At 37.6% G+C, this 15,304-nt stretch overlaps 1 protein-coding gene across 1 annotated transcript; it reads left to right on the top strand.

Moving 5' to 3' along the window:
- The first annotated feature begins 9,051 nt into the window (after positions 1–9,051).
- On the top strand, positions 9,052–13,499 carry si:dkey-246g23.4 (uncharacterized protein LOC559426 homolog). Its single transcript, XM_060877752.1, is given in 11 exon segments — positions 9,052–9,145; positions 9,148–9,197; positions 9,200–9,288; positions 10,298–10,374; positions 10,377–10,445; positions 11,953–12,151; positions 12,153–12,233; positions 12,269–12,388; positions 12,390–12,434; positions 12,802–12,845; positions 13,375–13,499. Coding segments are annotated over 11 exon segments (993 nt in total).
- The last annotated feature ends 1,805 nt before the right edge of the window (positions 13,500–15,304 follow it).

The following is a 15,304-nucleotide window of genomic DNA, read 5'->3' as shown; positions in this document are numbered from 1 at the left end:
CTCACATAGCTAATTACAGCATAGACAGCAATGTAAATAAGCCTGCATTAACTAATGAGTCTGTAATGGCTGCTGAAACAAGCCATTATCCAGCTACATCTTAACATTTTATGTGCCCTTTTCATACACAAAATCAAACCCATGAGTACATAAAATAATTTGCCTAATTGAACAACTACATTTTACTATTTACTACATACAACTACTATTGAAAAACTACAGCGATTTTTATCACCTTCAGTCACAATGGAACATAAAGGGAATCAACTTTTCCAGTGTTACCAGGTCTAAACTTTGAATATGTGTACAGAATTGTTGAAGAACACTAAAGAATTTGAATCTGAATAACATGAAAGAAATAATCCACAGCTGGAAAGGAAATTTAAGTTTAAAATCAGTTAATGTTACGTTAGCATTGATGATGGGAAGCTAGAAATGTAGTTAACCTCTTTCATGTAATTACTATTTAATATTTTTCACATTTCACTTTATTTCTAATTAACAATAAAAAATCTATTTAAAAAAACAGCTAGCATTAAACACTTGTAGGGTAAATTGTGAGAATCTTTGTTTGTTCAGTGTTAAATGTGGTTGAGAACAGGGTGATTGTGGCTTGACAGCCTGTCTGATTAGCGCTGTGAACAAAATAAACCATTTCTATTCGCAGCAGTTGGATTTTATTAGCTATCTAAACTATACTTGTGCTGATACTTCAAGCTAGTTCTTTGATTCTTCTATATTTCACATTTTTCCTGAAGTAAAGTTACTTTTCAAAATTGGCAAAAAAAAAATAAACACTGCCAATTCCATGTTTAAAAAGCAATATTAACAGGGTATGACCAACTACCAGATGCCAAAAAAATCCATTTACTAGTCTGAGCTAGTAAAGCTAGTAGCCGTCTTTGACAGCTGTTATTTTCCAGCTTATTTAATCGACTTGTTTATAGTGGATGATCACTAGTGTTTTCCAGCTAGGATAGAAAATTATGAATATGGTCCATCATCCTGTGTTTTTGCAGCTGATCAAACTAATCTGCATTATTTTATCAAAGTATTTTTTTCAGTATGCTGTACATCCTAGAGAATTAGAATCAAATTCAGAATCTTTCACCAGAATATACCGGGGATTTGTCTTGGTGCTGGATTTTAACAATGTGGAACACACATCATACAGTATACAATACCTAATATAGTATGTGTGATATACAGTCTTTTACACAATAGACAGTAATTTACAGTAAATATATTCAGTCAGTTACAGAGATTCTGTTTATAATCGTGGCCTAGTGGGCTGTTAAACATAAGTGTAAAATGTCAGTCCAATTAAATGTTACAGAGGTAGGATGTGTGAAAGGTCCTTGTTCAGGATTGCCTGGCTGTCAACAATTTTTGTAGTATGAGCGGACTAGAGACATAGTTGACATTAAATTTTGGACACTTGCCTGGTATGAGCACATGCGTCATGAGGTACTTGTACAATGTGAACACTCGCACAGTTTTGTGATTTCAGCAGTGGCATTTAGAGTTCAAGTCAAACAGTGTGATCTGTGTTCTCATTACTCCTACAGTGCACACTCAGATTAAGCAATGCAGAATTTAACTCATAATAAAATAATCAATATAGCTTTTCTGAAGTGCACAGATGTATCCTTGGAGCTTGTGCCTTAAAATCCCTAACTTAGTAGCTTTTTAATGATAAAGTCCAAAATTAGAAGCTAGGAATTCAGAGTCAATAGGGATTAAAAATACAACATTTCTGAAGTCATAAACTATAAACATAAGGCAAATCAGGTATCTATTAATTTGCTTAGTGTAACAACTCATTCATGGGGACCTGCATGGATGATCTACATACCAGGCATATATTCTTTAAAAAAAGTTTCACTTACCAAATTGAAAAATAATCTTCGGTACACTGAAGTGTCCGATATTCATTACGTTGGCGTAATGAATGACAGGATGGCGAGGGGATTTATTTTTTCATGCACATTATATATTTATTATTTTTTTTAGTTTTAATGGATTTATTTCCTATTTAACATTTTGATAATATGGAACATTTCCCCCAGCAACAAAAACAAGTACCTTTGCAGTTTGTCACATGACCATAGACAATATAGAAGAAATTGCTGATGAAGAAAAGAAATTTTGAAATTGCTGATGTGCTTGTGAAATTGTTGTTTGTCAGTATAGCCTTAAAGGATTTTCCACCACATTTGCACCGCTGTTTTACATTAAACCTTAATATTCTTCAATACATTATTTTACAGCTTAATTTTTTTTTCATTAAGGTATTTGAATTTGCTTTGCTGGTTGTTAATAAATTGTACCCTTGCAATCACATAGTGTCACTTTTACTTACTTACTTATTCACTCACTCACTCTTACTTACTTACTTAAAGCAGAGGCAAATTTGCATTACACACTTCAACCATGGATACATTTCATGAAATAATGTCCATTAAAGAAACATTATTTTGTAACCGATTTTGCCACTGGGGAGAATTTTAGATGTAGCTGGTGAGTCTGAAGTGTTCACATGCATGCTGTTTGTGCATATCCTTCTTTAAGCATCGCTCATGTTCCACATGCGGTAGGCCATTGCACTGTAGCTCACACTGCTAAACTTCAGTCTCATGAGTGGAAACAGTACTGTGAAGCAATGGCAAAACAAATCATTTATCAAACACTCTGATGTGTTTAACATAGTGTATGCTACAACAGCTTAGTTTCCCTAATGGAAAGTCTGAGATGGGAAATGCAAAACATCCTGTAGGCTACAACGAACAGTATCATCAGGCAAACATCCCTTATTTTGATTGAATATTTGATATAATCACTAAATCTCTCGTCTGCCTACAGCATTTTTTATTAGAATTTAACAGCTTGACATCCATTTTTTTCATTTGGCACCTATAGTTCTCTTATTATGAGTCTAAGATTCAGGAGAAATGGATCAATGTTGTGGGCTGAAATGACACCTGAATGAATACACAATGAGCACATTTTGGTTCTATGCTGTGCAGATTAACCTCCAGCAAAAAATAATTGCTTTTTTCTAACAGTGGTAGGCAAGAGAAGAACAGAAATTATATTAACTATAAAATGAAAATTAAAATAAAGATTAAATGGGTCCCAACGGTTGGTTAATTATTTGTGGCTCTACATTTATTTCACAAGTACTGTTTCCTACTAGAGTTTAAAATTAAACCAAATATTAAGGATTAATTTGCTTTTTTATCATCCCTACAGTAGAAAAGTGCTTTATAACCTTTCAGTGTCTGTAGCTATATATCATCATGTTTCTTATTCAAAAGACACATAAATGGAGAATGAATTCTATATTTGTTCAATGATTTATTATTAATCACATACTGGAGTTTAAATTGGTGTGAATACTAACAACCAGGATCACTCACTGTAATGTAACCCACTGCTTGTGCTCTATTAAAGGTTTGTATTTGATAGATTACAGTAATTAAACTAACTGAACTTTATTCCAGCCTTTTAAATGAGCTCTGCAACTTTTTTGGCCAACCAACCATTAAAACCCTCTTCAAATGGGATATTTTTGAATTTTAATGAAATTGGTTTATCAAACTCCCAGTGTAAAAATGTCTTAAAGTAAATACATTCAACAAGTAATCTCCAGACAAAAAAAGTCATGTTTAGGCCAAAACAAATTTATAAGCTATAATTCACCAAAATGATGTGGAAATGTTCATCATGTTCAATAAACTTTGTTATTAATTCAATAGTAACAATAAAGCTCATCTTCTATTTCACCAAAATAATTTTGAAGTCTTTTTTAAATCTGCCTGTAAATGTCATGTTGAATAAGGAGCTTGCTTAATAAGCTCAGTGGCATAAACAGATGATCTGCATTGATATCTAAGGCTTTAAGCAAATTGTTGGAGAGCAGCATGCTGTAGAGAAATAGATATAAATCAATTCAATTTGTAATCAGATACCAGCTGTCAAAATATCTGTGGTGCTGGATAACCAGGTTTTAAAATGCTAGAACTTTACTTCATTTCATTAAATTGGAAAATGTCAAAATTTCACCATAGTCAAAAAAATGAGTATTAACTTGCAGTATTTAGGGGTCAACCATCCAGTGTGACTGGAAGTGTGGAAAAGAGGTGAAGAGGCGAGTGCTGGCAGATTGGAGTGAGTGGAGAAAAGTGTCAGGAGTGCTGTGTCACAGAAGACTGTCAGCAAGTATCAAAGGAAAGGTGTACAAGACAGTAGTGAAAGCAGCTATGCTGTATGGGTTAGAGACTGTAGCAGTGTTGGAAAAGACATGAGGCAGAGATGAAGGTAGCAGGAAGGAGGATGTTGTGGTTCCCTTTAGGAGTGACAAGGATAGACAGGATTAGGAACGAGCACATCAGTGGGTCAGATCAGTTTGGATGTTTTGAGGACAAGGTCAGAGAGGCAAGATTGAGATGGTTTGGACATGTACAGAGGAGGGAGATGGTTATATTGGTAGAAGGATGTTGGAGATGGAGCTGCCAGGTAAGAAGTCAAGAGGAAAGCCAAAGAGGAGATATATGGATGTGTTAAGTGAGGACATGGAGGTAATTGGTGCAAGAGTAGAGGATGCAGAGGAAACAGTTAGGTGGAAACAGATAATTCGCTTTGGCGACCCCTAACAGGAAAAGTAGAAGAATGTAGAAGAAGAAAAATCATTGGTACTTTAAAAAAAAAAAAAACAAACCAAAATCAAACCTAATCAAAGTCTTCCCTGCTGTATGACTGTTATGGATCTGGGAGAAACACATTTTTTCAAACTGCTGTACATGCTTAGAGTAGAACGCTAACTGCCTTGTTCAGTAAACACATGCTAACAGATGGTCTCAATTTGTCACACTAAATGACATATTCCTATACCTTCCCACCCTCAACAGGGCCAATTATTCTCCTTTGGTTATGGATGACTGCAGTATTGTTGGGAACTTGCTGGGATTTAATTTTCTCTCAGTAACGTGAAACTATAGAGATTTAAACCAGGGATAGTCCCTTGTGTTTTGTGGAATGTACTGTGAGTCATTTGTTTTGTCAACCTAAGTTAAATTCCCAAGTCCAGCCTCAGAAGGATCAGTGTCATGGAGTTCTGAAACAGGTTCTGAATAATGAAGCAATTCAATGTTACATTCTGTGCACAAAAGAGCACATTTTACTGATTTGTTTTGGTATGATTTTAAATTTAAAACAGAATTAACCATGTTATTGTTTTGCTATTCTCTACACCGCCACATTTCCAGCTCATTATTTCTATTGTCCTTGAATAAATTGCAATAAAAAAACTTAAAAAAAAAAACATTTTCACTTTCTCCCAGTGTGTAATGTCTTCTGGAAAGTGTCCTAGCCTTTATTCTTTATAATCGCTCCCTGATCATTTCCATATGTCCTGATCAAGAGCTGTTTAATGTGAACATTGACTTACGATTTAATTTTACGGATCAGTATTAACTCAATTTGATGAACTATTCAGCATTACAGTGTTTTCAGAATTTGAAAAAATGTATTTGCATTCTAATTAGATTTTTCTGTCTGTCACAGAGACAGTCGTGTCAAAGTGTGTGGCAGTTCTCAAGAATGTTTATAGAGCTTGCTGTTTTCACTTTATTTCCTGAAGATTCTGTGCATGTTAATGTTCTGGTTTTCAGGACTGAAATGCAGTTCATGAAGTTCTTGGGTTCCTGAGGATGTGAAATTTTCACTGTGACATCCTAAAGTATTTATAACACAGTGAGATCAAAAGAACTTTCACTTTTTTAGAATTTGGGTAAAGTATTCTTCCAGAAGCAATAGGAAACATGGTCAGGATTGAGTTGGGGACATAATGGAAAACTGATTCAGTGTTGTTTTGATGTTCAGCAAGAGATCTAGTTGGAAAAAGATCCATGTCTAGTCATATAAATATACCATATTGGAGGTAACAAAACTGAATATCAAAAATATGAAAAAATAAACAAACAAAAGAAATAAATACACAAAATGACCTACAGTATCTCAAATAAGTGAGTACAAACCTCACATTTTTGTAAATATTTTATTATATATTTTCATGTGACAACACTGAAGAAATGACACATTGCTACAATGTAAAGTGGTGAGTGTTCAGCTTGCATAACAGAGTAAATTTGCTGTCCCCTCAAAATAACTCAACACACAGCCATTAATGTCTAAACTGCTGGCCACAAAAGTGAGTACACCCCTAATTAAAAATGTCTAAATTGGGCCCAAAGTGTCAATATTTTGTGTGGCCACCTACAGATGCTCAATAGGATTTAGGTCTGGAGACATGCTTAGCCAGTCCATCACCTTTACCCTCAGCTTCTTTAGCAAGGCAGTGATTGTTTTGGAGGTGTGTTTGGGGTCGTTATCATGTTGGAATACAGCCCTGCAGCCCAGTGTCCGAAACATGCTCTGCTTCAGTATGTCACAGTAGATGTTGGCATTCATGGTTCCCTTAATGAACTGTAGCTCTCCAGCACTCATGCAGCCCCAGATCATGACACTCCCACCACCCTGCTTGACTGTAGGCAAGACACACTTGTCTTTGTACTCCTCACCTGGTTGCCCCACACATGCTTGACACCATCTGAACCAAATAAGTTTATCTTGGTTTTATCAGACCACAGGACATGGTTCCAGTAATCCATGTCCTTAGTCTGCTTGTCTTCAGCAAACTGTTTGCAGGCTTTCTTGTGCATCATCTTTAGAAGAGGCTTCCTTCTGGGACGACAGCCATGCAGACCAATTTGACTGACCCCCACCCCTTCAACCTTTGCAGCAATACTGGCAGCATTCATACATCTATTTCCCAAACACAACCTCTGGATATGACGCTGACCATGTTCACTCAACTTATTTGGTCTACCATGGCGAGGCCTGTTCTGAGTGGAACCTGTCCTGTTAAACCACTGTAATATCTTGGCCACCATGCTACAGCTCAGTTTCAGGGCCATGACAATCTTCTTCTAGCCTATGCCATGTTTATATAGAGCAACAATTATTTTTTTCAAATCCTCATTGAGTTCTTTGCAACTAGGTGCCATGTTGAACTTCCAGTGACCAGTATGAGAGAGTGAGAGCGATAACACCAAATTTAACACACCTGCTCCACATTCACTCCTGAAACCTTGTAACACTAACGAGTCACATGACACCAGGGAGAGAAAATGGCTAATTGGGCCCAATTCGGACATTTTCAATTAGGGGTGTACTCACTTTTGTGGCCAGCGGTTTAGACATTAATGGCCATGTGTTTAGTTATTTTGAGGGGACAGCAAGTTTACACTGTTATACAAGCTGTACACTCACTACTTTACGTTGTAGCACAGTGTCATTTCTTCAGTGTTGTCTCATGAAAAGATATAATACAATATTTACAAAAATGTGAGGGGTGTACTCACTTCTGTGAGATAAAAATACAGTATGTATCCTCAATACTATACATAATCTTATGCTTTTGTTTATGGAAAAGAAGTTCATGTGTACAAGTGCTACTCCATTGTTGGAGGGAAAAATTCACCTGGTGAATAAATTGTTGTTTAGCCAGCTGGCAACAGCTAATATTTGTATGCTACCATAAATAATAGGTAAAAAAAAAACAACTAGTGCTTTGAATAATAAACATAAATAACCTTTGGATAAAAAAGCTGCTAAACAAAAGAAGCTTTGGTGAAGGATCTGTTATGGTTACCATTTACCGAGGTAAATTTAGGATGCCAAAGTAACAGCCAGGCATTGAACTGATGGGGTAAATTGCATAAAATACTGTATACTCAAGCAACACAGGGGTTTTTACAAAAAGAAATCTTATATATGAATTAGAAAATCACAAAAATTGTCATTATCGGAATTTGTTTACTTAACAAGATTGCAGATGATATTTTGTATTCATTGTAAGTCTTTGTGGGAGTTTAGCATTAATTAGCAGGTGTTGATTATCAGTGGAAAATGAATAAACTCTAGTATTTTAGTTAGTGGTGGAACTTTGTCAAGATGGGCCCTTGTGCAATCATTATATTTGGGCACTAATGATGTTGCCGTTCTAAATATAGTATTTGTATGCATACCCTCCACATCCGTAATATTTTATAATGAGCAGGGCTGAGCTGGTAGACCTGTTATGGCCAGTAATAGCCTACTGTCTCCACCTGCTTAACATAACCTAACAATATCATAGCCAAGCAGAAAACAAACATGGTAGCTAAGCAACAAGTCATTCACTAACACAAATAATCCAATTATCTTCACCTTTCCGCTTCTTTCTATACAGTTCAAAGGGACATCTGAGACTTTTGCCCAGTTGACTGCTGCACTCTGAATAACTTTGAACAAAGGAAAGTTATGAAATTAACTTCTAAATCACCTAATGAAATTAAACATATCCTATTCAATATAGTGCACATTTTCCACACCTTCCAGATCAATGCAAAACACATTAGCACATTAAGATGGGTTTTCTCTAAAGCTAAAAGCTAGAATCAACCAGCTAAAGTGGCTAAATCATATTATTTATTTGTTGAATAGAGCTGCATTTGTTGAATTCAAGTGCACTAAAGTCTATGATAATTCCTCGCATGCTTTTAGCTCTTAACCAGCAATACAGAAACTAAATATCTACCAACTGGCCGGAAGAAAAGAAAAGGTAGTTGTATGAAAAACAGAGAGAGCAGACACTAAACACAAAATCCAGATTAAGTGCTAGGATATAGAAGACATATAAGCAATCAATCAAGGAACAGATATCATATTCACCATATGTAATAATATAAACTAACCAGTGCAGTAGTGTGAGTAAGCGCAATTAACCCTGATATTTATCGAAAGGGTAATTTTATAACAAAAAGAAAGCCTTACTTTCTATATACAGTATACCTATATCTAAATAGACTCGGCAGGAGAGCAAGTACTGCTGTGGTTTTAGTTATTGAATCGCTTATGTTTGTAAATGAACTGACACCCTCTGTTTTCTTTGTAATGAATTATGTAATAAATATCCTATGCTGAATGAGTTCTCCTAGACATGTTATGATGCAGTGCATACCATACACTTTTTCACTACCCAAGGAGAGACGTGCCATTAGACCTCTATATCCTCCTGGTGGTGGATATGGCTGGTTCACTGTATATCTGCCTTTCTTGTGCTTGGGCTGAAGTTTGGTGTAATCCAGTCTTTTGAAAGGTTTTCCAATGGAATTTTACCACCACTTTTACCACCACTACAATGGCAGGCAGCCAAACATCCATCTCTGTAGCAACTGTATACACCAAAAGGTATGTTTTGGTTATCCAACCATATCAGATTCATGTTTATGCTTGTGTGCTGATGGATTGGTGGTGAGAATGTGTGTGAATCATTTACATAAAGTTATTTTTAATGTATTTGTGTCTATACTGTATTTTGGTCTGCTCTCTTGAGTTAAAAACATTCCATGAGGTTTGTTAGATTAATGCTGTCACTATGATGTGTCCCGAAAAACAATATGTATGCATTTCTGAGAGAACACCTGTGTCATTAACCACCAGAGGGCAGCTGCTGATTTAAATTCTCACCCAACTTTGCATGAACCTCTTGTGGCCTTGCAGAGACTGATTAATATTCTATAAGAGCAAACTCCACAAATGTCAAGACGTGCTTCTGTACAAACCTTTCATCACACGACATCTTGACAATCTGTGAACTACAGCATGATTTCTGCACTAAGCATCACTTGTAATCTCTTGACATTTGTTTAAGTCATGTTCCTCAGAAGTAGCGTCAAACAAAGTTCAGCTGATCAAAGTGCAGCGAAGCAAAAGTCTCTAAAAAATAAATGATTTCTCGTATTCCTTCTGCTGCACTCTGTATATTTGGTTTTATGCCCTGTCATGGTTTTGTAGCTTCTTTCTTTATAGTATTTAAATTTTATTTTATATGTATAGCACTTTAACAATAGACATTTTTCTAAATCATGTTAACAGATTGCTGAACGTAGACTTACTGTAGATTCAGAATGGTCAAGCTAGAGGCAATGCCCTGAGATATCATGAGGCTGAAAAACTCAAAAGGGAACCCATTTTCTTCTGAGTGACATTGGATAGTGGAATTCTAAAATAAAAATATTTTTTCTACAAATTTCCTGTAAAAATCAATATGTTCATTATGATCAAGAGTACAGCAACTAGCACAGGACAATTCTTTATGAACAGAACAGGTACAAATCTACGCTATTCAGGTGAGATTATCCACTGAAGCAAGGATAATAGTTCATGAAATGTGTTTCCTGTGTTTCTCTGATTCGGCTCCAGTTGGCTCTGCGTTCAGTGCATGTATTGGCCACAGAGTTGTGGTGATGCTGGGAGGACTGCTGAGCAGTGTGGCAGGGTTGGTGGAGTATACACTCAAAATCTGCTCCAACTATACATCACTGTGGGCTTTCGGACAGGTAAAAGGACTGCCACTGAGAAACATCTCACTATTTGACTTATCGCTCTCTTTCTCCTATTAGTCCTGCTATTTACTTTTGCTTTATTAAATTTCACTTTGACATTCAAGGTGCTGGGCAGAAACCACACCTTTCACAAACCTTTGTAGTGTTTTGTTTTAATTAAAAAGTCAGATTGTTGTGGTTCATTCTTAAAACCAGTAAGCAGACCAAAAAATGTAGGTTGAAGAAATACAAGAATGTACAACTATTCATTTTAGTGACATTCACCTGCTTTCCCTGTTCACTCACAGTGATAGGGTAACAACAACAACTGTCAATCAGCAAGTTGAGAGGAGGGAATGAATCTGGTAGTATGGTGTGTATCTAAGCAGGGATGTCACTATTAATTTCCAAGAGCAAAGAGTGTCAATGGAATTGATTTGAAATTTCAAACATCACCAAGATCCTGAACTGCTTAAATATAACCCATTATATACAACAATATAATACTAATATCTGTGATATATAATGAAAGAGAAACTGAACAATGAATACACTCCACTATTTGCTAAACTCAGAATGAGAACCTGAGTTCTCACCTATACATCGTCTTCAAAGGCTTCATCATCATGTAGGGCTTTCAGAATGTAGTGATTATTTCCCAGATCTTTACAGACAGTAAATTCCTTCTATATAGAACATTTTCAACAAATGCTGTACACATAATTATTAAGATCCGCAGTCATCCATGCCGCTCTCACTTTGATGTTAGAGATATAATAGCATCTCTATGCACTGAAAGAGTTTCCTTTTACTGCCTATATAGTCACTGAACAAAACAGACCTTACATAATTAATATTGCAGAGGAATTTTCAAACCACTGGCTTTTTCAATTTTCACTTTCGCCTACCCTGTCTGGGGGATTGGGGGGAGGGTGATCAAGGTTTTGCTTTGCTTACTAGCCTTTCTTTAATCATCAGAGGTTCTTATTAATGTATTAAGGATGCAATAATCTGGACTGATAACTTAGACTGATGCACCCATTTTTTTCATTCTGGTACAAATCAATGCATAAATCGAATAATGAATTAATCTTTAATTGATTATAAATCATATATAATCAGAATATGTGATTTGCCCATAACTCTGATACACCAGTGCTGGACGTATATTTATCTGACACTTCTAAATCAAATTATATCATATTATATTATATGCAGATTCACAGATATTGTCAAATATCAAATTGTTACATTATGAAATGAAATCATGTCGTACCATGTCAAAGGCTGAGGTTTACACACTTACTATGCATGTTTGATAGATAAAATTATTTGTCTGCACTTTAGGTTTGTAAACAGTATTTTTTTTTTTAATCAAGGAAGCTTGATTCCTGAAGTAAGCATTTCATTATGGTAATACATTGTATGTATTGTGCCTTTATGACAGCTATGACTCCATATCTAAACTGTCCAATCTGTTTCTGATACAATTGCCCTCTTTCTTTACTGTTGTTTTCCACAGGTTTTGGATATGCTCTGACCTGAACCCCCACTGTAGCCATGCTGGGCTGCTATTTTTAGAATCCGCAGCCTGTTGCCAAATTTCTTTCCAGCACAGGTGAATGAATCGTCACTTTCCTTTTCACACTTTTCTTCCAATTTCTAGTGGACCATTATTCCTGGAGGGGTGCCATGCTAGTGTTGGGAGCTGTGCAGCTGCCCATGTGAGTGTGGTGCACTTCTGTGGCCACTGACTATCCTCTCTGGTGAGCTTTCAACAGATCCAGGCAGACTCAATCTACAGTCCCTCTCCCAAATAGACCATGAACTGCATGGAGGCTCCTGACTCATGAAGAAAATCCAGCAGTAGACCAGAAGCCCCTAAGAAGCAAGATTCTACACTATGTTGACTACACATAGTTACTTGACAACCCTTATTTCATGGTTTACTCATTGTTTGTTTGCAATGTTTGATTTCTTTGCTCCTGCTCTATTCCTTGCACCGTAATGCAATGCTTTTTTTTTTTTTTTTGCCGAAGCAAATGCATTTTATTGAAGTGCAGTCATGACAGTAATACACAGCAGTATCGCCTTCAAATTTTATCACTGAATAAAAATGCTGCAAAGATTATGAGGATTTAAACTATGCTCAATATGACTTAGAATGCAGAAAGAAAAGCACCTTACACAGAATCCGTCAAATACCATTTCTCTCCCTCTTCCTCTCTGACACGGCTGTGTTAATTTCATGCATTATTGGTTACCAGAAAAATGTTCTTTCTTATCCTTTGTCATAGCTGTTGCTAACACAAATTTATGGCATGTTTTATAGAGTGTAACTCTCCTTAAGTTTTCTGTGTGCAATATGTAGCCTTGCTCACAAACAATATTCTAACAATATATCACAAGAGCATGGCAATGGCACCAAATCAATCAAGGTGGTAGTGAGAAATAGCACTGCATGCTGTGGCAGCAATCATCTGTGGTAATGCTTTGTGTCTGCTAAACAGTGCTAAACTTGTGCCATTAAAACAAATAAACAAAAGTTTTATACTAAAAGTGTTTGCATACATCTGAAATGATCTGTGGAGTTATGCAGTAAATTAGTTTGTCTAGATGCTAACACATTAATCAGTGTCATTGGGAATGCAGAAATTGTGTCAATGCTTTAGGATATACATTACATGCACTCAAATAAACTTGCTAGATAAGACAAGAATCAGAAAACCAGTGACTTTAAACAAGCTGTGCTGCATTTATGACCTCAAATTAGCATTCAGCATGAAGCTGCACAAATCATGCAGAAGGGAAAAGTGTTGCTAAAATAGGACCCAGTGTGCAGGCTAATCTCTTTATTGTGATTTTACTCTTAAGCTGGTTTAACACACAATGAATTTTGAACACTGCTTGAATAACATTAAAAATGTCACCTCTATGACTCCAGGAGGCTTTATAGACAAAACCAGCAGCTTTAGCACAGGCATTCTGCAGGAAGGCACTGCTCTTATAATCTCTGCAATGCTCCAGCTGCATTAGATTTCCAGGAAGTCACATGGCAAACAAAACTAAGAAACACCTTCCTCAGCTTAGAAAAAAGTTTAAAAAGAAAACAGGAATAATGGATTCGAATGGTGATGTAGAAACATCTGGAGTAATGATTTCACTTACTGCTATATGCTGTGACTGACAGTGTGGAACTTGGCAAAACTACTGTAATTATGATTTTGAATTAATATGACATATACATCAGCCTCACTGTGTCTGATGATCTATCCCTAGGAGAGTTCTCCTAAGGAAGCTAAGTAGCAATGTGGCTTGTGTCACTTACTTTTGCAATTTTATTTTAGAATTGGTAAAAGCTCTATACTATTTATATTAGAAACACTATACTGATACGGCTTAATTTTTTTTTTTTTTTTTTTTTTTGTGGTATGGATTGCATATGATGTGAGATTCCTTTGAGATTGTGCTCCATGTTGACGTGATTGCATCACATAATTCATTCAGGTTTTTCAGGTTAACTTTCATGCTGAAGGGCTGTCCGGTCCCTATATGACCGGAGCAGGAGTTTGGTTCGCATTGCCGGCAGTAAGTCAGACTTGTTCCCTGTGCATGTTGGACTCCGGCAGGGCTGCCCTTTGTCACCGGTCCTGTTCATTATCTATATGGACAGGATTTCTAGGCGCAGTCGGGGGCCGGAGGGAGTCCGGTTTGGGGACCATAGGATTTCGTCTATGCTTTTTGCAGATGATGTTGTCCTGTTGGCATCCTCAAATCAGGACCTTCAGCGTGCACTGGGACGGTTTGCAGCCGAGTGTGAAGCGGCGGGGATGAGAATCAGCACCTCCAAGTCTGAGGCCATGGTTCTCAACCGGAAAAGGGTGGCTTGCCCCCTTCAGGTTGGTGGAGAGCTCCTGCCTCAAGTGGAGGAGTTTAAGTATCTTGGGGTCTTGTTCACGAGTGAGGGAAGGATGGAGTGGGAGATCGACAGGCGGATCGGTGCATCTTCTGCAGTGATGCGGTCGATGTACCGGTCTGTTGTGGTGAAGAAAGAGCTGAGCCGCAAGGCGAAGCTCTCTATTTACCAGTCGATCTACGTTCCTACCCTCACCTATGGTCATGAGCTTTGGGTCATGACCGAAAGGACAAGATCCCGGATACAGGCGGCCGAAATGAGTTTCCTCCGCAGGGTGGCTGGGCGCTCCCTTAGAGACAGGGTGAGGAGCCCGGTCACCCGGGAGGATCTCAGAGTAGAGCCGCTGCTCCTCCACATCGAGAGGAGTCAGCTAAGGTGGCTCGGGCATCTGTTCCGGATGCCTCCTGGACGCCTCCCTGGGGAGGTGTTCCGGACATGTCCAACCGGGAGGAGGCCCCGGGGAAGACCTAGGACACGCTGGAGGGACTATGTCTCTCGGCTGTCCTGGGAACGCCTCGGTATTCCCCCGGAAGAGCTGGAGGAAGTGTCTGGGGAGAGGGAAGTCTGGGCGTCCTTGCTTAGACTGCTGCCCCCACGACCCGGCCCCGGATAAGCGGTAGAAAATGGATGGCTGGATGGACTTTCATGCTGTGAATCTTTCACATCCCATAGCTGTTCTTCTGGATTCAAATCAGAGACTGGGAAGACCACTGAAGAACACTGAACTCATCATCATGTTCAGGAAATCAGTTTGAGATCACTTTGTGACATGCTGCATTGTTATGTGGGAAGTATTATCAGACAAACTGTGGAAATAAAGGGATGCACATGGTCAGTAACAATACACAAATAGTCTGTGGCATTCAAGCAATGATGGATTTCACAGCCCAAAGTGTGACAAAGAGACATTCCCTACACAATCACACCACCTCCACCAGCCTGGACTGGTGACACAAGG

Source organism: Tachysurus vachellii, chromosome 9 (assembly GCF_030014155.1).
Source record: "Tachysurus vachellii isolate PV-2020 chromosome 9, HZAU_Pvac_v1, whole genome shotgun sequence".
Taxonomy (NCBI): domain Eukaryota; kingdom Metazoa; phylum Chordata; class Actinopteri; order Siluriformes; family Bagridae; genus Tachysurus; species Tachysurus vachellii.
Note: the sequence above shows the minus strand (reverse complement) of the source record. Positions and strands in the feature narration are given on the sequence as shown.